Here is a 22193-nt window from a genome sequence, read left to right as displayed (position 1 = left end):
CTCACTGCTTCAAAGTGAATCTGGCTCATCCACCTGTATAATCAGCCTTTGTGGAGCCTAAGGGGCTGAGCAGAGTTTAAAAAGGCAGGTTCCACCCTGGGAGTCACCCTTCAAGAAACTGCTGGTTCTTCCTTTCTGCTGCTTCTCCTGCTTCTTCTCACCATTCATGCAGCCTCAGTGAGAGCGAACTGTGTTCATGTCATATAGTCACAAGCACATAAACTGGGAATGAACTGTGTGCCCGTGTGTGTCTATGTGCGCACACACGTGTTTCAGAAGCTTAAAAACAAGGTTCAGTCACCTTTGACATGGTACACCTGTGAAATTATGCCATAGCTAAAAAGATGGTGAACATATTAGTGTGTATGTGATATATATGCGTGGGAGGGGGCCACACATCATGGAGGCCAGAGGAGGGACATTTCTGTGGCCCTCTACTTAAAACCATTGATATCTCAAAACCTCATAGGACTTGGCAGTGGTGGCACACGTCTTTAATCCCAGCACTTGGGAGGCAGACAAAGGCAGGCGGATCTGGCCAGCCTGGTCTACATAGTGAGTTCCAGGACAGCCAGGGACATACAGTGAAAGCCTGTCTCAACAACAGCAACAAAAAATTAACAACCAAATACAGAATCTTGGATGGCGTCCTAAAACCAAAAGGGTAGGAAAGAATTAACTAAAGTGTCAGTGGCAAGTGGGGGAATGAAGGGTTCCATCTTGAGATAGAGTCTGAAGGCTTTGACTTCTTGACACTCAAGGCTCCCATGGAAAATACACATCCTGTAGCTGAGCTTGCATCCCCAGCCTTGTTTCTTATTTTTCAAATTTTATTTATTGTGTATGTCTGAAGTGGGGGACACACATGTTTTTCTTTAATAGCTGGGGATCTTGCTCAGTGGCAGGTCACATCCTTAGTGCCCCCCAAATGTTTTTGGAATACACACTAGATATTTATACTATTATTTCTCATATTTACTTCAGAATAACAGTAGGAAACCAAATGGGAGTTGGAATGAAAAAAGAAAGGCTAGATAATGTTCCTGTGAGCCAGGTTCCAGTGATGAACCCCAATTTGCATGTAATATCCTAATATTAGTAGACATGCATGAAAACAAGACTTACCTTACATCCCACTCTTGTAGGCACGCCGTCCCAGACTGGCTTTGAACTACTGAGCTTCCTGTCTTCACCTCCTCAGAACTGGGATTACATTACAGGCATAAGCACCATACCCAGGTATGTTGGGAGCAGTGAACTCTCAGATCCTGAATTTCTTGTAAACAACTTGTTTTCCTCTGCTCTGAGACAGCCTACAGCAGCTCTGAGTACGAGACCCTCAGGAGTTCCTGATGGCAGGGGAGTAGTTTCTGGTGGGTTTGGCTGGAGCGTGGCTATCAGTTAAGGATCCCTATATATAAGCGGCTCTGGTACACAATAAAGGGGAGCGTTCTTGGGGCATTCCTGTTTCAAGGATGACCCGTGTCTCTTTGTGTCTTTGAGTGTTTAAATCTCCAGGCCCTTGCCTGGCTCGCGAATGGTTCTGTAGTGCAGGCTCCGTAAGGGTTTTTACACAGCTAGGCCTTTTTTTTTTTAAATTTATTTATTTATTTATTTATTTTGCGGTGTGTGGGGGAGTGGTTCAAGACAGAGTTTCTCTGTAGTTTTGTAGCCTGACCTGGAACTAGCTCTTGTAGACCAGGCTGGCCTCGAACTCACAGAGATCTGTCTGCCTTTGCCTCCCAAGTGCTGGGATTAAAGGCGTGCACCACCACTGCCCAGTCAGCCTTTTTTATTTTGAATGTGTGTTACAATGAATGAAACATGGCCTTGTGCATTGCTGAGCAAGCACTCAACCGCTGAGCTACATCCCCGCTGTTAAGCTCATAGATTACTCTAGCACTTAAGAGATAGAGGTAAGGACAGAGGGTCAGGGGTTCAAGTTTAAGGCCAGCCTGGTATCAGAAAGAGAAGAGGATCCCAGATTCTGACAGTCTGAAGGGGAGTAGCACCCAACTATTTTTTTTTTCACTCTTTTGGGAAGGTTTGGGCAGTTTTTAAGATGGCACATTCAAATTCCACATCTACCTCAGTCTGCTTTCTCCTTGAATCAGAATCAGCCAGGTAAATGTCTGTGAAGGCCCAGCTGACTTCCTGACGGAAAGACAGGGTCTCCCCAACCCACCCATCCCACTGCCAGGCAGCCCACCCCACTGAAGCAAGGCTGGCCAACAACTGAACAGTCTGGTAGAACAGAGGAGTTTCTGGGCCTGGGAACAGTCAAGGAATGAGCAGATCTGCTTTTAACATTTATTAGTCCAAAAATATATTAAATTCTACTTTGTACCCCAGCTTCTTAGACTCTGAAGGAAGGTAGCTGTCAGCCCCGAGTGTCTAGTGATGTTCTTGTCAGAAGGAAGATGAGAAAGGCTCAAGCTAGGGAATCCCTAAATCAGGCCTATTCTCTGCAGAAGCCCCACGAACACTCCTTGGGTACTTTTTGCTAGAGGAATCGGGGTAACCATAAAAGTTGGCTACCCTGGGGTAACTGGAACCATGCATCTACGTCCCGCCCGGGCTAGTGATGCTTCTTCCCTCCCACTGAGCTGCTGGCTACACTTCTTCAGAGCCAAACATTACAGATCTCCCGGAGACAATGCTCAAATCGAAGAATTTTAGGGAGACTGTGACCTGAGACCTCTCTTTGATGTCCAACTCTTTGGCCCAACTCTTTCTTAACAGACTCAGAAGTAGAACCCTGCAGCCAGCCAGGCCTGCTGGGTCCACTGCATTGCCCTGTCAATCTCCACAGTTGCCCCAGGAAACCCAGGCCAGCTGCTATCTGTAGCCTTGTTACTGCATGCCAACTGGATGATGCATGGGCCAGGGCCCTTGGCCAGCACCAAGGCCTGCCACAGGAGGGGCCTGGACCATGGGCTGCAACCGCTGCTGGGACTGCCAGATGTGATGGAGCTCTTTGAACTGCTCCACCATGTGGTCTTTGAGATCTGGGTTTGAGATCTGCAGCCGGATGCTGTCCGCCGACCAGGAGAGCTCCCCGGAGAACATCTCCAGCAACAACCTGGCTGCAACGGGTACCACCTGGGGAACAAAGGAAAGACAGGGCATGGAGAATTGTGCCAGGAGTGTTCAATCTAGCTGGGCATGAAGACATCCAGAGGCAGATGGTGGACTGTCTCATCCAGCCCTAGCAACCAAGTCCTCATGGTCCAGAGGGTCCCGTTTCTACCCTGGGTCAAGGGTCCAGCCCCACGCAGAGCTGGCCAGGGACGCACCTGTACAGTAATGAGCTTCTTCTCTCGGGGTTTGAGGTCAGGCCATTCTTCACCAAAGCAGAAGAAGATCTCAAAAGGCGGCGGGTTGTTGGTCTGACCCTTCTGGAACAGGATGAGTTCTGCATCAAGATTAAGGCCTCTAGTTAGAGGTTAGAACCCTATCCTGAGTGAGGGACATCCAGGAGGAGCATGGAATGGACCTCACCATTGAGAAACTGCTCCAGGCTAAAGAGCTTTGTCTTGACTTCTCGTTGGATGGGGTTGGGGCGTGAGTCCTGGACTAAGGCACAGGGCCCACTCCAGAACACTTTGCACTGGCACAGACGGATGGCGTACAGGTCCTGGCCCTGCAGCTGGAGGATGAGCCCACGGTCCAGGACATCTAGCAGCTGGTTTGTATAGAAACGCTGCTTGTCACTAGGGATGTCCTCTGGGCTAGGGAAGCGCACTTGCTCCAGGCTCACAGGGCCAAAGAGTTCCACTTGCTCCTGGGTTGCCTCTAGCTGGCTGTAGAAGAGCCTACAGCCTTGGGGGTTGCTGATGGTGAGGGCACGGGGTGGCCGACCGCGGTACTGGAACTTGATCTCCAGGTCAGTCACTGTGGGACAGAGCATCAGGTCACCCAGGCTGTGAGCCCCATGGCTCTTGAGAGAGCCAAGTGTAGGCCCAACCTCCCCAGCCTCCCCAGTTTATCCCTGATCCAGGAGGACTGGCCTAAAAGCTCTCCTTCATCATCCTCCTTCTGAGTCAACCCGACCCCATCCCTACCAAACCGCCCAGCCCACCAGGGTCCTTACAAGGCAGCATGTGGGGGCTGATCAGCAGGTCAGGCAAGAGCTGTTCTGTAGGGGGCTGACTGGGAGCCAGCGGTCCAGGATCCAGGTCCTCAGGGAGAAGCTGCTGGAAGTCAGCAGGATTTCCGGAGGGAGGGACCAGGAGATTTGGATCTGGGACAGGGGGCCCCAGCCCTACAGATGGCTGGAGAGCAGGTGGCCACTTGATGCCGCCATCTTTGGGTAAGGAGTAGGGTGCTATGGGAGGCCCGGGTAGCACAGGTTCTGCAGAGGATATGGTGAACGCGGCTGTTAACGCCACCTCACCACCTCCAAGAACTCTCCCAGGCCTGACCCCAAGCCTTGCCTCCCCCAGCCTTCCTCAGCACCCTCCCAGTTACCTAGGAGACTTGTCACTTCTTACACTAGACAACCCCACCACCACCACCACATCTCCCAGCCCTACCTGTGATGCTCAGGCCCGGCAACATTCTCTGGAGCTGAAGGGAAGACACGGGCAAGGGAGGAGGGAAGGCAGGACAGGTTATTAAATTGGTATGATGCCGAGGAAACGGTGCTCAACAAACAGGGCAGTCCCCCAGCTTCAGTCCAGTGGTAGCCAGACCCCACTGCTGGTCCCAGACACCTGCCATCTTCAGTAGGTCATGAAAACTACCGGTTTTCCCATTCCCAAACGTGCATTCTGCAGGGAGAACTAACCACCAAGCCTAACTGTTGTGGAGGGTGGGCAAACATGTGACCACTGTACAGCAACAAAGCCCTAGGAGGGGCTAGACGGGCACTCTGTTCTCCTTCAGAGTCATCAAAGGAGCTGTGGAGGAGAGTGGGCTCCAGAGGAAGGGACCACTCAATCCTAAAGTGGGGCAGGGCAGCAGGGGTCCCACCAGGGCCAGCCTCATCAGCTTAGTGTAGGGGCCCGGTGAGTACAGCTCCTCTGCCCACCACTCAACCCCACACACCTCTTCCTCTTCCTCCTCCTCCTCTTCTCCAGGAGTGTAATCTTCTCCAGGAGTGGGCTGGGACTCTGCATGTTGAAGGAGACAGAGCAAGACAGGGAGTGAGGAACAAAACAGGAACCAGGCCAGGCTGTGGCTCCATCTGAACAAGCAGAGAAGCTGGCTGTCTGGCTGGTGATTCAGGCCTATGATACCAGCACTTGGGAAGTGGAGACAGGTGGATGAAGAGTTCAAGGTCATCCTCAGCTAGTTAGCAAATTTGCCAGCTAGCCTGGGCTACACGAGGCCCTGTCTTAAAAGAACAAAATTCTCTGGGGTTCCATGATTCGCAAAGCTGGCCAAATGTGGTTGAGTCAAAGGACCCAGCATCAAGACGCAACAGAGCAAGGCCTCTCCTGAAGCCAAGAGCCCAGAACAAGGGCAGTGGTAAGGAAGCAGCAGGAGCCCTTGCCCCACTCCCAGGTACTGGTAGGAGCCCTGGGATTATGACCTGGCATGGCCCACACAGAACACCCTGGAGCCCTTGGCTGGAAGGTCCTCAGGCTTCTTTGTACCCAGAGGTCACAGCTTTCCCGGCGTCACACAGGGCCAAGCATCGTACCTGCAGGAGCGGGGCCATTGGAGCAGACCTCGTAGATCTTGAAGGGCTGAGGTGGCATGTCTCGAGGACCATCGTAGTACAGGCGGAAGTCACGGCTTTTGTTAAGGGCACAGCGCAGGTTGGCCTTCCACTTGGCTGGGTCAGCCTCGTCCACCCCCTCGGTGTACTTCCCCGTCTCTTGAGCCCAGGCCTATAGAAGGAAAAGAAGACTGCAGATTACAGGGAGCTGTACCTGTCACTGAGACCCCAGCAAGTCTCTTGTCCTACAGACATCACTGCTGAGAATTTTGGCCACCAGGCTAAACCTTGCTAAGGCTTTGTCTGTGTTAGGTGAATAGGACTAAGCCTTGTCCAGCCCTTGGAGTTGGAACAAGCTCAATGAAGTCTGTGTGCTACTCGCTGCTGCTAGGAAGGCCAACAGGTACAATCTAAAAGGAACATGTCACTATACCAGCAGCCAAATTATCACTGTCGTTGTCACTATCATCGTCATCGTCGTCGTCGTGTTAAAGATGGAACACAGACCCTCACAGTTACTAAACCCATTCTCACTACCACTGACCCTCAACCTGCAACTGATCTTATTTTGCATGGCAATTCGGTAACATCAGGATTATAGGTGTTTCTTCTCTTTAAACTAACAATTTTGATAGACTTATATAGAATATAGGAATGTCCACACAGATTGTGGTAAGAATCAAGTATAAAAGCTAAAAAAAACATATATGATTTTAAAGTTTTTACAATCAGCACTTCTTTGGTCTAACAATTTTTAACTCTGAACTCCAGACCTAGACCGACCATTATAACAATGGGTAGAATGCAGGAGGAATTATGTTTCCTTCCTAACACGGTCTGAAGTGTCCAAACACTGAGTCTGGGTGCGGTATAGCGAATCCTTCCAGCGGCCACTCAGTGGTCACAAGAAGTGAGGCAGACGTGCGCTGGAAAGGAAAGCTAATCCTGATGCTGGGCGGAAAGATGCAGGTTCTAAACCAGCACGGCTTTATCCAGCGAAATGGGTCCGCACACAGAGGCATTTGCACTGTGTTTGTCATGTTTGACTACTGAGTCTGATCCCTGGACCCACACTGGAAGGAGAGAGCCAGCTCTTGCAAGTCGACCTCTGACCTCCACACACACGCTGTGGTAACTACACACTCCCCACAAGGAAGTAAACAAATAAGCAAAAATGAAAGCATATGTATGGGTTGACTGCTTTGACAGACATCTGTCATCCGGGCACTTCAGACGGGAGGGCGGAAGGATCGGAAGTTTAAGGCCAGAGTCAGCTGCATAGCAAGTTTGAAGCCAGCCTGAGCGATGTTAAGAACATTTCAAGACATATAAAATAATAAATAAGTAAAGCATGCGTGGGGGGGGGGGTCCCGAGTAGCAGATGGTGAGCACAGTGTTAGCAAGGCTGGTCTTGATCCCTAGCATAAAGCTTTCTTTGACGAGAAAGAGGCATTTTGGTACACGCTTGTAATCCCAACTCTGGAGGCAGAGGCAGGAGGATTGCCACACATTTAAGGCTGGTCTAATCTACAGAATGAGTTCCAGGCCAACCAAGACGACATAATGAGACCCCATCTCAAAATAAAACACATCTTAACATTTTAAAAATGTGACTGGATTCCAATCTTGCCTACCATCTACCCGTGCCGAAGCCTTAAGACGCTACAGTGCGCAGCCTTGTGTAAAACTACTGTAGGGAGCCTGCCGGGTGTCAGGGTTAGAGACTGCCGGACCTGTGACACATGCTTATAATCCCAGCACCTGGGAGGCTGAGGCAGGAGAAGGACAAGATCAAGGCCAGCCTTGACTACAACCAAGAGTCTGGCCACCTGGTCATCATAGAGAGACCCTGACTCAAAAACCAGACCAAAACGGAAAGATGTATTTGAACGCTGAGTCGGGGGCCTCATTTAGTGCATGTGTGTACTCAATGTGTACTCCTGTGTGACAGCGAGTCAAGAGCTAGGAGCATTACAAGGACTTACAGGGGGGCCTCCCAGAGACCCTCCTTGTCCACCTTGCTCTAGGCTACAGCTTAGAAGTGATCCTGTGTCCCCGAGTCCAGGCATGGGGTCCCCTGAGCACTGTAGCTGCAGAGTGGACCACCTCCAGGAGATGATCATGGATCTCCACTGGGGGAGGGGCTGCCCCAGAGGTCTAGACAGCACCTTATCCAAGGCTTACCTTGAAGATGGTGTTGTCTCCCTCCTGGCTGGGCCCATGTCTTGTGGCATGGCGCCAGGGGATATAGAAGAGTTTCCTTTCCCCATTGACCCACTGAAGTCCTGGGTACTGGCAGCTGTTCACCTGGGCCACCAACCAGGGCTTCAGCCTCACACGGCGGGGTGGTGGGGGAACCCCCGGGGCTGGCTGGTTCATGGCAAAGGGCTCTGCAGAAGAAAGCACAGCAGACCTCAGCAGATTCACACAAGATGCTCCCTGAAGGCCGTGGGTGGAGCCTTGCGGATATGGCTCAGGGCAGGCTGAGGTCAAGCCTGTTTTCCCAGCCTCCTCGGCTTTCTTGTCGCAGGCTCACTCGCCCCGGGGTTTCTGTCCTGGTGGGTGCTGTGGGCCCCTTCCTAACAGACCATCTGTTTTCGAGGGTGCACTCAGTACCCAGCTGCTGCTTCAGTGGAGAACTGCCCCAGTTGTCCCAGTGTCCCTGGTCAGGACACCCATCACTCTAGAGTCACATCACAGCCAAAGCTGGCTCCCTTACATGGAGGTGGGCTAGCGGGTGACAGGCGCTTCTCTGCCGTTGGCTATTGGCACCATGCCTTATCCCTCCCATTCCTGCTCGGTCTGTCCCCTCTGCAGTTTACTCCAGCTCCGTCCCCTGAACTGCCCTCCCATCCCCACCAAATCCTCTAAACCAGGATCCAACCTCAGGCTTCCAACGGAGGCCAGCTTTAGACAGAAGCAGACCGCGTGGATGGGGTGGGGTGAGCTCATCCCCAGCCTGCAGGGCTCTGTCATCACTTTCTGGCCTTTTGGCTAAGATCACGTGTTGCGCTGCTATTCCTCCTCAGTTTCTCTCAGGGGTGATGCTTTCATCCCCCTTGACCTCCTTATAAGAATCCCATTAGTCGGGGGCTGGAGAGATGGCTCAGAGGTTAAGAGCATTGCCTGCTCTTCCAAAGGTCCTGAGTTCAATTCCCAGCAACCACATGGTGGCTCACAACCATCTGTAATGGGGTCTGGTGCCCTCTGCTGGCCCGCAGGCATACACACAGACAGAATATTATATACATAATAAATAAATAAATAAATTAAAAAATAGTACTTTAAAAAAAAAAAAAAAAAAAAAAAAAAAAAGAATCCCATTAGTCCACTCAAATGACACTGGGCAGCCAGCTTCGAGGACACCACTCTGAAGCCATCAATGTCCTAGATGTCCTAGCTTTCAGTTCCCGCCCCTTTTCTCACATTCCTTCAGCGCCTAGGAAGCCTCTCGAGCAGTGGTTCTCAACCTTCCCAAAGCTGCGACCCTTCAATACAGTCTCTCATGCAGTGGTGACCCCCAACCATAAAATTACTTTTGTTGCTGCTTCATGACTACAGTTTTGCAACTGTTACAAATTATCAGGTAATTATCTGCCATATGACCCCTATGAAAGGGTCATTTGATCCCCAAAGGGGTCATAACCCACAGGTTGAGAAATACCGCTCTAGTGTTTACAGACCTGTGACACACACACACACACACACACACACACACACACACACACACACACACACGGTGGCAGGAAGTACAGGCCAAGATCTAACAGCTCCCTACTGGAGGCAAGCCCCTGGGCAGGCGACAGGACGCATGAGACCCTGGTACCCTCCCCTCTCCCTGCTCACTCTCCTCTAAAAAGAACTGGAAATTTACAGCAGTCTAAGGCTCCCTCTTAGCCACCCTCACTCTGGGAAGTTCTCTCCCTCCTTTGGCCACACCCTGGGTCTTGAACTCTTGGACCCAGAGTCAGAGGCAGGAAAGAGGGAGGCCACGGTGCCACCAGCTCCTTAGAAAGGAGTCACTTATTTGGCAAGTTAAGGGACAAAATGAGCAGGCTTGCCTTTTGTAGCATGGAGCCTCCGTTTCCCCTGCAATTCCGCACCCAGTATCTTTTGGGTTGTGGCTGCTACATGCCACATCCAGGCTAGCAGACTGTCACTCTGCAGACTGCAGGGCAGTGCCTAGCTCAGCTGTCAGTGACCCACTGAACAGTAATGCCAGCGCCAGCGTTGGACAGGGAGGGTGGAGATGCTCCCAGCCCTGCCCCCAAGCTTAAGAAGACAGAGGCTTAGTTCCTCTTTCTACATCAGCCTCCACCCTGACCTAAGGGAAATGAAAGTGGCCCTGATGGGACAACTCAGAAATCTGACTCATTGGGCTGACTTGTGGGCTGACGGCGGGAGGGGGCATAGAGAAAACTCATGAGAGTCTGCAACCCCCATCCTCTAGATCATTCCCTTTCTCTCAGACTTACTGACAACCACCTGCGTCTTTCTTTGTGGCTCTCAAGAAGCTTTGATCCTAGAGCAGCTGGCAATTCTGCTCACGGGAAAGCGGACACAAGGACAGGCGAGTTACCCTGAAGACCCCACACAGTCCAGCCTGTAGCTGGACAAGGTGCTCTGAAAAGAAGGCCAGGACTCTCTCCATGCTTCAGGGACCAAGGAGCCAGGGACCAGGGCAGCTTTCTGTCCCAATCTGATGTTTAATTCCGAGAAAGGCTTTGAAATTGTTACTCTGACCTCAGTGTTAGGAAGTGGCTCTGAGTCTGACCCGGGGTCTGCCAGTTGCCAACTCCAGTGTCTAAACATGACTGCCTTCTCCTGGGTCTGGAAGTTTGGAGTAAAATAGATACAGCACCCAGATTGAGATCTGTTGGCTATCAGCCCGGTAAAGGAGAAACCACAGAAATGTCAAGATGGGTATAGACTGCTGAAAACCCGAGGAAACATCCCACATAAAATTAGGCACAGAAGCGTCCTGAGAAGCAGTCCCTTGAGTCCTTGCTGCAATGGAGAGTTCCCACAGCTCACCCCAGGGTCCTGAAGTCCCAGGAGAGGTCACCTGGGTCGTCAGATCATTGAGAGCTACGAGGGCTGGTGGGGGAGATGCTGCCATAACGGAGGTAATAGAGGCAGAACTTCAAACCCCTCCTGTCTAGCTCTAAACCCCACACCCAGTTCAAGGAACATGCAAGGGGTTACCTGCATCAGGCACGAGCCTAAGTCCCGCCCTCTCCAGGTGAGCCCCACACCGGAGCCCCGCCCCTTCGGAGTGCAGACAGGCTGACTTACTGGGGCAGCAGGTGCGGCAGGAAGAACCTTCTCTCAGCTTCCTCCCAGGGGCAGGTTGGGGAAAGGCCAGAGTACAAGGGAAAGCCCCGGAGCAGCGCTTTTAGTTAAAAGGGGTGGTTATCCTACCTCTTTCCTAGTCCTAAACCAGGAGCTTAAGGAGTAGGGATGGATACTCCTCACCCGGGGGCCCCCAGCTTCTCCACCCTCCTCAGTCAGCCCAGCCCATGTCCTTTCAGGTCCTGTTCATTTATCACCACACTGGGTCCCCTCTCTGGGTCGGCCCCAGAAGTCATCGCAGTGTTCTGGCTTTAGTATCCGTTCCTGGACCACTGCTCTGGCTGGAGACGCCCCGCTCTGCTACGCCAAGAGGAGGCCAGGAAAGCCTCCACTTGCACCCCGGCTCCTAGGTACCGGCTCTGGGAGACAACTGCACAGCAGTTGGATGCCAGCCCTGGGCATCTCCCTGCCTGGCCTGCGCCGCGGCCATACTGCTAACACTTTCCCTCCACTTTCAGATTCTAAGTTGTTTTCTCTTAAGTTTAGGAGCAGGTCGTCAAGAAACCAGACCAAGCATTGCGCCCCCCCATTCTTCTTGACTGCTAAGAAAATCGGCGTCCCTTTTGAGCCACGAGTCAAGGGGCGGCGCCACTATATGACACCATCTCCCCCCAAACTGTATTTCCACAAATTCCTGCCCTTGGATTTAAGATCCTTGGGAAGGATGACTGAAACCTCAGCCTCTTACTCGAAAAGGTGAGACGTGGCCGGGGAGGAAGGACGGGGCTGTGCGTGGAAGGAATCCTCGGTGCCTGACTGCGGCCCCGCGCGAGGGCGCTTGGCATCCTTGACCCTGGCGAGGCGCGAGGAGGATGCGCACTCGTTATTCGTTCCTCGTCCCTCGCCTGTCGGGGGTTTTCCCCGCGCCTGTAGGCTGATGGCGGCCGGAGCCCAGCACTCCGAGCTGCCTGGGCGTGGAGCGCCTTGAAGACGTTGGCGTCGGCCGGGCGCTGCCTGCGATGGGCGCCCACCGCGGAGGAGCGGGATCGTGGCCCCGCCGACCCTCTTGGGCAGGTGTCCCCAGGGGCGCAGGCCGCCGTGGGACGAAGCAGTTGACTTGGCAGTAGCCGGGGACGGTTCCCACCACCCTCCGAGCGCGAGACCCAGCACAGCCCACAACTCCTGGACCTACCTGTCTGCGGTGCGCCCGCGGGGAGCCAGGAGCCCCGGCCGGGCGCTGCGGCCGGTCTGAGCCCTCCCCGAGCTGCGCCTCCCGCGGGTCGCCTAGTCCGCCCCGCACTTCCGCATCGTGCCGCCCCCGCCTTGGGCAGCGCCCCGCCCTGTCCCACTCAACCACCCTGGGTCCCCTGCACCGACCCGGCCCCCGCCCACCGCGAGGAGCGAGGCGCCAGGCTCCGGGCCTCGCCAACATCGCAGACAGCTCGGCGGCCCGCACAAAAGGCTCCGGCTTCTTCGGAGAGTCAGAGTCACCCATCACCCGGTCCCCAGACACCCCGTAGCCGGTCCCCACCCAGTCCGCGCCCGCCTGGAGCTGGAGATCTGCTGTGCACAGGCGTCAATGAAGCCACACTCCAGGGCGTTTCGAGGCGACTGAGAATCCCCTGGTCCTCCGCTTCCCACCGCGACCCAGCTGTAGGCTGCAGAACTCAGAGACCCCTTTCAACCTACCCTGGGCCGCTGTCTGTCTCCAGCCTTAACATACATACACCTACTCCGACTCAGACTCACTCTGTGGCTGCAATCCCGCCTCTTCTTTCTCTCCTACCTTCACAGTGGGTTTGCCATTTGAACTTTTTTTTTATTATTATTTCGGTTCCATAAACCTGCCTACCTGCTGATGTCGGCCTCAACTTTCACACATCCTGTTCCTGTAGGAACATTCTTCACTCGCTGACTCCTGCTCTTCACCTTTCGGGTCAGCATCGCATATTCTGGGAGTCTAGGTGGTTTTTCCGGAAGGGTCTACTCTTTGAGTCAGCTTCTGGTTTGTTGTTGTGTTTGGTGTTATTTGTTGGCTTGTTTCGTTGGGGCGGGCAAATGAAGGGACAGCTTTCCAGAGTCCTGGAGACCGAACACAGGTTGTCTTGTTCTGGTGGCAAGTACCTTTATCCAATCGATGATCCATTTCACAGGTCCCGGTTTGTGATGTTAATGTCTGATTTTCAGTGACATTCAGCTTAGTGGGGACCAGTCCTGTCTTGCATCATTCATGATCTGTAGAAATTTTTATTATTGTGTTTGTTACTGATGCTGGACCTTGCTCATGCCTATATACCTGCCCTGCTCTATCATGGTTTTAAAAGATGATTGTTTGTTGGTTTGTTTGTTTGTTTGTTTTTTTTAAGGAAAAAGATATGCTGCCTATGCTGGTCTAGAACCAAACAATTTTCCTGGCTCAGATTCCTGGAGTGGCTGAGATTTCAAGTGTAGTATCCATCTTAATTTTTTTAATGATTTATTTATTTTTATTTTATGCATATGAGTATTTTGTCTGCATGTATGTGCATCATGAACATGCAGAGACCCAGAAAACAGAGTTGCACCTCTGAACCTGGAGTTACAAACGGTTGTGAACAGACAGGTGGGTGCCGGGAACTGAACCCAGGTCCTCTGCAAGAGCAGCAAGGGCTTTTAAACACTGAGCCACCTCTCCTGCCCTAAAGATATTTTTGATTAAGAAATGTTCCGAATTAATTGTTAAGTTAAAATTGTTCCTGAATTTCTTTTGTGTGCTTATCTGTGGGTGCGCATGAGGATTAGTAGGTCAGAGCACAGCTTGCTGGGGTGAGTCAGCTCTCTCCTTCACCATGTGGGGCCCAGGGATTGAATGAAGGTTGTCAAGCTTGTCAGCAATCACTTTTGCCTGCCTAGCCATCTTGCTACCCCTCTCCACTCCGTTGTTCATTTTTATATAGCAAATAAAGCATATACATTCTAGACACGCTGTTTTTTCTTTCCATTTTAGAGCCTGGAGTTGCTAATAGACACAGTGGTGTTATTTAGATGAATTAGAATTTTGGCTTCTTTGTCCACCTCTGCTGCCTTTCAGGAATATCTGGATTGAACTTCAGTGAGTGAAAAGAATCCTGTGGGTTTGCTTTGTTTTTCCTTCTCTTTGTATATCTCACTGTGGCCTGGATATAAAATGGAAATATAGGGCCTGGAGAGATGGCTCAGCGGTTAAGAGCAATTGCCGTCATTTCAGAGGACCCAGGTTCTATCCCCAGCACCCACATGGAGGCTCATGATTCTCTGTGACTCCCCATTTCCTATTGAAAAACACCAATGCACATAAAAACACCAATGCATTTTATCTTTAAAAAGATAAAATGAAAATATATATTATTTGTATCTTCTGAATAAATCACTTTCTTACACTCTACCAATGAGCCACACCTCCTTCTGTTTCATATTTTTTAATTTAAACCATGTGTGGATCCATTCGTGGTGGCACATGCCCAGCACCAGGGCGTGAAGGCCTACACACATCCAGTTCCAAGTTAGCCTGGACTGCATAGAGAGAGCTTTTCTCACGAGGTAAGTAAATAGCGGAAAGAGGTGTGTGAATGGTTGCTTTTCTTTCCTTTTTTATTTCACTCTTTCAAATTTCTTTTTCTTGCATTTATGTGTGTGTGCATTCCCATGTGTGTATTTGTGTGTGCACACAAGCATGCATGCCCATGTGTGTATTTGTGTGTGCACACAAGCATGCATGCCCATGTGTGTATTTGTGCGTGCACACAAGCATGCATGCTCATGTGTGTATTTGTGTGTGCACACAAGCATGCATGCCCATGTGTGTATTTGTGTGTGCACACAAGCATGCATGCCCATGTGTGTATTTGTGTGTGCACACAAGCATTCATGCTGCAGCATTAGCATTGCAGGTCGGAGGACAGTTTTCAGGAACTGGTTCTCTCCTTCCACCACGTGGGTCCAAGAGATCAAAATCAAAGTGTCAGGCTTGGTCTGAAAGCAGTATGCTTTCCTGCTGAGCCATCTCTCCACCTACCACACCACCTCTTCCCGCCTCCTCTGATTACTGCTCTGCCCCTTTCATCCTAATGAGAGAGTTACAATGTAGCCCAAGCCCATGCTGAACTCACAATCTTCTTCTCTCAGCCTCAGAAATGCTAGGATTACTGATGCCGCCACATTGGGCTTATTTTATAAAACAGAGAACGTCTCAGCAGGCTTGTGGGGCTATACCTGTAATCCCAGCATGAAACAGGGTGTCAGAAGTTCACCGCCATCCCTGACTATGTAGTGAGTTGGTGGCCAGCTTAAGCTACATGAGACCTTGCCTCAAAACAAAACCAACTGCTGGCTTCCTGGGTGGGCACTTACCCGAAACCCCAGTACTTGGAGTACTGAAGCAAGGGAATGGCCGAGAGTCCAGGGACAGAGAAACTTCTACAGAATTGAACAATGTCCTCCACAAAATAAGAACTGCTTTTATTGGAGGTCACTTACATTTTGCTGTGGTAGGGATTGAACTCAGGGATTTCTGCATGCTAGGCAAATGCTCTACCACTGGGCTGTGTGTATCCCAGCTCCCTGGTCAGTTACATTTAATAGAAAACTATTCTGTTGGCTTAGAAATGTATCTGGGGTAATGTCCGAGAAAAGCCTTTTTATTGTCAGATGTTCCCAACACACAAACAATTCTGGGGACCGTGAGATTCCAGGTAATCCGTACCCAGTCCACATCCACTCTCTCTTTTTCTCAGATGAGGCCCCACCGTAGAGCTTTTGAATTTCACCAAGAACCAGCAGGGGCTATGTGTGGCAGAGGCACCGTTCACAACGGTGTGTCTCACCCGCTTGTCTTCAGAAGATGGTTTTTCTGGGCTCGCAGCACCGGCAGCAGGCCAGAGGATAAACAGGGCCCTGAGCAGACTCTGCTCCGTTCAGATCCTGTCTTCTCTTGCCAAGGAGCTCCCTAGCCAAAAACTGCCCTGTGTGTTCTGTTCAGCTCTCCCAAGGACGAAGGGTCCTCTAGATTTCTTGCACCATCACAAGCTAAGGGGAAGTGAGGCCCCAATCTTCTGCTTGAAACTAATCTCAGTTCCCTTTGTGCAGCCGGGGGCCCAGGAGGATGCAGAGTCTTGGCCTTTGCAGTCCCAGGGGCTTATCAAGAGCTCTGGCGACTCCCCACCAGGGACACGACCCTGTCACTCACTTCCTCTGAGCATGTGAGAAGAGGTGCATTCGTCTGCTTTGGGCAAAACTGTGGTATGAGGAGAGGCACAAGGGGGTTAGAGGAAGCCGGGCCACCAGAGGGAACCGAAAGAAAACCCAGTGTGAGTGACAGAAGGCAGACAGATCGCACCAGGAGAAGCTAAACGGACTCCCAGCACCTGGAGGGCAGCCCGCTTTAGGTGGGGCCTCAGAGGTGCCCGCTGCCTTTGCTGCCCAACACCTCCCGTACAGGAACCCCATTTTCTCTGGCCTAGGCTTTGCAGTGTCTCCAGGCTGGCATGGTTGTCAGACACACCACACTTCTGAGAGTGAACTAGACATCAGACTGGGTCCAACTGGGATCTAATCCTAGATCTACTCTCCAGGAATTGTACGACACACACCTGCTCTACTGGAGCCCCCTCCATCTGTAAAGTGAGGAGACACACCTGCTCTGCTGGAGGCCCCTCTCCATCCCTGTCACGGATGGAGGATGCCAGGCTGCCAATCAAGCTCCTTGCCCGTGCCGGGATAGAGTGGCAAACAAATCTATTCTGTCCTGGAGCTTCTTCTAGTCTATGGGCTGAGACAATTAGACTCAACCCCTGCTGGGCAGGACGACTGGGACCAGCGATAAGGGCCACCCCAGAGGCGGCTTTGCTTGGGGTCAGTGGAGAACTCAGAGCTGCAGCAGATGTGATCCAGCTGTTCTGGCCTGGAATTTTCCAATGGTTTTATGACCTGTGCTGTGGACATTGCTGTCAGAGGTTCCTCTCCGTTTTTACTAAGAGCTGCCTCCTCCGAGCCTTCTGAGGTATGACTTGGAAGTCCCCCATTCAGTCAAAACTGTCACGTGGGTCCCTCCAGACCTTAGGTTCTCACCTTTGCCAACCCACACCCAGTCTCTCTTCCACAACCTGCGGCCTTGGAAGCTGTGCCGACACCACTTCAAGGCTGGCTCTCTGCTCCTCTGTCCCACTAAAAAAGGAAATGGCACTTCCCTTTCTGTCCCTTGCTGGTCACTTCTCTCACTGATGTCCTGAATGAACTCCATTTTGACTTTTTCCCTTGGGCCTTGGGCTTGCCAGCTCAGATCGACCCTAGGCCTTCAGGAAGGCTCCCTCCCCAGCTCCAGCATTTCCTGACCTCTTACTTAAACCCCCATATCCAGGGGCTTCTCAGTGTTCCCTTTAATGGCTGTGGCGAAGATGCCATTTTCCTCTGGGACTCCTCTCCCACTGCCCTTCCTTGGGTCCTCACCTCTGGCTGTTTAGAAAGGCACCAGACTCTACTGGGTTAGATGGCCACCCCTCCCAGACTCCCTGCACTTCTGGCTTAGATCTGCTAAACTCAGCATAAGCATTGCCCCAAACAACTTCCCTCCCCATTGCTGAACTCTGTCATTGGAGGGACAGGGCCTCCCTGTTGCTGCCCTTCTAGAGGACACACTGTGTCCTCATGAAGCAGATAGCTGGCAAGGAGGAAAAGGGGAGGGAGGAAGTCGGCCTTCTGGGACTCCTGCAGTGGGCATGAGTGGGCTCCACAGAACCTGCTGAGGATCTCTCAGAGTGATGAAAGTAGGAAACTGGGAACTAACAGCCCTGGGAAGCTTGCAGGTCAGGGCCCTCTCCTTTCTTTGGTGCTTACAGAGAAGAAGAAGGTGCCAGTTCTCACCAGAGTGGACCTAGCGTTGAGCTCTTTGAAGGCTGGTGTCCTGCATCCTCAGGGTTTTTTGGAGTTTTCTAAGCCAAGACCCTGATGCCCAGCCAAACCATGGTGCTGGGCACAATGGACCATGAGGGAGCTGAAGGGCCTAGAGAGTAGGGAGGTCCTTGGCCCAGGTGGTCGGCTCCTTCCTTGTTTGTCCCACCTCCTTTTCCTCAACAGCTCTTTCAAAGACACAGAGGTGCCGGCATGCCTGGATAGCTTGATCAGGAACCATTTCTGGGAGATGGAGATGCAGGACAGGAGGGAAGAAGAGGCCCCTGCTCAGGCCTCTTCCTCTGTACCAGCTCCCCAAGTCTACAGAGTTTTGCTGTGAGATGGCAGATTATAAGAGGGCCTGGGACTAGGCACAGGGCAAGGGCTAACATCCCGAATCCCCTTGGGTCTTGGCAAGTTTGCTCCATCCCGGGTGCCTGATGCAGTTCTGAGGTTCAGGGTGAGCCAAGAAACAGGATAGAAGTGGGGATCCCTGCACACAACAGCCTATCCTAAACCACACAGAAGCAGGCATGATCCTACCACCTCCCCTCCACTCCCAACCATATCCTCACCAGGGGAGCGAGGACTACTGCTGACATCAGATGCTGGGTTTTGAAATCAACTAAACCGTAAGTGACACTTTAACCCTTTGGAGTCAGACAGATATAAGATTACACTAATGAGATCTTAACACATGCCCTCCACAGGTTAAGCCCTCTGACATCTTAATTGTTTAATTGCAGGCACTCACTAGACAGTGGATGCTATTTGTGCCTCCATTTGCCAAAGAAGTGAGCTGCGCTCCTTCCTTGCTAATTAACTTCACGAATTTTGGAACCCTCTTCAATTTACTTCTCTCTGTATGGGGTGGGGGTTAAATTTTACTGTCCAGTGGTGGTGGTGCACACCTTAAATACTAGGGAGGCAGAGGCAAGAGGATCTCTGTGAGCTTGAGACCAGCCTGGTTTACAGAGTAAGTTCTAGGACAGCCAAGGCTACACAAAGAAACTCTGTCTAGAAAAACAAAACAAAAATAAAAACAAAAACTATGTATGTATGTATGTATGTATTTTGAGACAGGGTTTTTTTTTTGTGTGTGTAGCCCTGGCTGTCCTGGAACTTGCTCTGTAGACTAGGCTGGCCTCAAACTCACAGATTCACCTGCCTCTGCCTCCCCAGTGCTGGGACTAAAAGGCGTGCACCCAGCTAAAATAATTTTGGAAGTTTATTTACTGTAAAGTAAATAAACACACATACTATGGTTATGTGTGTTAAACGTGTGTGTGAACATGTGTATGTGTGAATGTGTGTGTGTGAGTGAGTACACATATGAATGTGTATGTGTGAATGTGTGAGTATGCATATGAATGTGTATGTGTGAACTTGTGTGTGTAAGTGTGTGAGTGTGTATAAGTGTGTGAGTGTGTGCTGTGGACATGGGGAAGTGCATGATGCGGTGCTCTTGTAGTCGGAGGACCTCTTTCAGGATCTGGTTCTCTCCTTCCAGCTTGACTTCCAGGCACCCCACTCAGGTCCTCGGGCTTACTCCCCAGGTGTGTGCTGGGATTTCTATTTCAGGTCCTCATGCTTACGCAGCGAGTATTTTTACCTACTGACGTCACTTTATGTGCGTTTTTTTTATATTTATTTATTTATTATGTATACAATATTCTGTCTGTGTGTATATCTGCAGGTCAGAAGAGGGCACCAGACCTCATTACAGATGGTTGTGAGCCACCATGTGGTTGCCGAGAATTGAACTCAGGACCTTTGGAAGAGCAGGCAATGCTCTTAACCACTGAGCCATCTCTCCAGCCCCTTTATGTGCGTTTTTAAAAATAGATTTGGGAACAAAAACCCAGGACTTGGACTTGCTATACACTGCTGAGCTAAATCCCCCATCTCATCCATCCTGTGTATCTCACTACTGTCTCGGATGACCCACTGTTTGTAGGAATGCCACCCAGACCTTTGCCTTCATCTTCAAAGTCAAGGCATCGTCTCTGTCGACAGACATGCCTCTGCGCCTAAGTGTGCCCCCTTTTGCAGTACTTGGGATCACACTCGGGGTCTTGTGCCTGATAGGCACAAGGTAATTGATAGGTACATGATGTACCACTGAGCTATTCCTCAGCCCCCAAATTGTCCCCTTCCATAAAGGCGCCAGTTGTTGTGAAGTAAGGAGCCTCTACTGACTTCAACTTAACTAACTACATGTGCAGTGACCCTGCTTCAAAGACAGTCACATTCTGAGGCTCTAGACGGTAGAACTTTGATATACAAATGCAGGGAAAGGGGGCACAACTCAGCCTATGAGATTATTTCACACATCCGGCTGCACTAAACCCAAGACCATAGTTCATTAACATGCACAAAGCAGGGTCTGCTTGCCCTTCTTCACCTGAAGACGCTGAGACTCAGCAAGAGGAGGTGGCCTACCCGTAGGCCTATAGCAACAGGACAACGAGACACTGGGACCTGATGCCAGCTGCCCCGTAAGTGCCTTCTCCTGCAGACCGGTGATGCTAGCTGCTTGGCCTTAGCTTCCTGTGCAGTCTCTCTGCATCTCAGTGTTCTCATTTGTAAAGTGGACTCGTTACACTGTCAGCAACAAAATGCACTGCTCGGGATAAAGATGAGGCAGGCCCAGGGCCTTGCATGCAGTGCAAGCGACAGGAATAAACACAAGAGCGGCTGTGCCATAGGGCACATCCTACATTCTGTTGCTTCTCAGCTGCTTTAGGGACCGCCCATCCTGGCTACCTTAGTATGGGTTTTATTGCTGTGAAGGGACGCTGTGACCATGGCAACTCATAAAGGAAAACATTTAATTGGGGATGACTTACAGTTCAGAGGTTTAGTCCATTGTCATCAGGACAGGAAGCATGGCGACATGCAGGCAGACATAGTGCTGGAGAAGGAGCCAAGAGTGCTACATCTGGTTCAGTAGGCAACAAGAAGAGAGAATGACACTGGGCCTGGTTTAGGCATCTGAAACCCCAAAGCCCACCCCCAGTGACACACTTCCTCCAACAAGGCCACACCTACTCCATCAAGGCCACACCTCCTAATAGTGCTACTCCATATGGGCCTATGGGACCATTTTCATTCAAAGTACCACACTGGTTATATCTCTAGAGGAGGTGAAACCACGGGGACATGCAGATCCCCACACTCTGACAGCCTGGAGCTTCCTGACCCCCATGACAGGCTGCCCCTGAGACATGCCCCCCAACTTTTGCTCTCCTTTCCCTTCCCTGTGCCAGATATAGCAAGAGAGAGGGCAGAGGGGAGGCAGCCTCCTTCCCCACATTTGGGATCCAATATTGTCTGTGCATCAGAGGTGGCTTTGTGCCCTTGGGATGCTGTGGAAAGCAGGAGAGTGAGTAGCCTTAGCTAGAAAGAGATCCTTGAGAAACCACAGAAACAAAAAGAATATGGGATTGGTTGATTTCAAGGGGATAGTTCAAAGTGACTGGCGTGGTTCCTGTGTCTTGTTTGTTTGAGACAGGGTTTCTCTGTGTAACAGTTCTGGCTGTCCTGGAACTCACTTTGTAGTCCATGCTGGCTTCGAACTCACTAAGATCCCCTGTCTCTGCCTCCCAAGTGCTGGGATTAAAGACATGTGCCAACACTGCCTAGCAGGTTCCCATGTCTTAACATAGCTATGCTATTGCAAAAAATAAAACAAGACAAAAAACAAACAAAAAACTCAGGTGGTGGCACATACCTTTAATTTCAGCACTCAGGAGGCAGAGGCAGGCAGATCTCTGTGAGTTCAAGGTCAGCCTGGTCTACAGAGTGAGTTCCAGGACACAGAGATACCCTGTCTTGAAGAAAAATTCCTCAGAACTGTAATCGACAAAGGGTGAACTCGACTATAAGTAAACTAAAACTGCGTATTGAGACAGGGTTTTATGAAGACCAGGCTGGCCTCAAACACCTGCCTTGTGCGTGCTGACGTCACAGATATGTGCCACCATACCTATTCTGGGGATCAAACCCAGGTCATCATGCATGCTGGGCAAATATTGCAACTAAACTACAATGCTTAAAACAAAAATTAAGAGCCGGGCGGTGGTGGCGCACGCCTTTAATCCCAGCACTTAGGAGGCAGAGGCAGGCGGATCTCTGTGAGTTTGAGACCAGCCTGGTCTACAAGAGCTAGTTCCAGGACAGGCTCCAAAACCACAGAGAAACCCTGTCTCAAAAAACCAAAAAAAAAAAATTAAGAAACTTGTCAGGCCATATGGCACACTCTTGTAATCGCAGCGTTTGTGAGAGAAAGAAAAAATGATCAGTAGTTCAAGGTCAGCTTTGTCTACACCCA

The 22193-nt window shown here is 51.1% G+C and overlaps 1 protein-coding gene across 1 annotated transcript; it reads right to left on the bottom strand.

The window, feature by feature from the left end:
• Positions 1-2298: 2298 nt before the first annotated feature.
• Positions 2299-12254, bottom strand: Irf5 (interferon regulatory factor 5). Its single transcript, XM_041675404.1, has 9 exons — positions 12150-12254; positions 7850-8055; positions 5648-5837; positions 5050-5114; positions 4536-4569; positions 4094-4354; positions 3502-3894; positions 3297-3415; positions 2299-3102 (listed from the first exon to the last, which is right to left on the bottom strand). Exons 2-9 carry the CDS (start codon positions 8042-8044, stop codon positions 2854-2856), a joined length of 1506 nt encoding a protein of 501 aa, XP_041531338.1. The 5' UTR covers positions 8045-8055; positions 12150-12254; the 3' UTR covers positions 2299-2853.
• Positions 12255-22193: the final 9939 nt, after the last annotated feature.

Source organism: Microtus oregoni, unplaced genomic scaffold, assembly GCF_018167655.1.
Source record: "Microtus oregoni isolate MIOR12 unplaced genomic scaffold, Mior012 000026F_ref0000081, whole genome shotgun sequence".
Taxonomy (NCBI): Eukaryota; Metazoa; Chordata; class Mammalia; order Rodentia; family Cricetidae; genus Microtus; species Microtus oregoni.
This window is presented reverse-complemented; position numbering and strand designations above follow the sequence as displayed.

Bases quoted from the DNA above. Each gene is read 5' to 3' on its own strand.
- Irf5 (XM_041675404.1), bottom strand. From the start codon at position 8,044: ATGAACCAGCCAGCCCCGGGGGTTCCCCCACCACCCCGCCGTGTGAGG. The intron at 4,570-5,049 runs GTGTGTGGGGTT...TCTTCCCTTCAG, and splicing joins AGGAGGAGGAAGAGGAAGAG to CTCCAGAGAATGTTGCCGGG. The intron at 3,895-4,093 runs GTAAGGACCCTG...TCTGTCCCACAG, and splicing joins CAGCCCCCACATGCTGCCTT to TGACTGACCTGGAGATCAAG.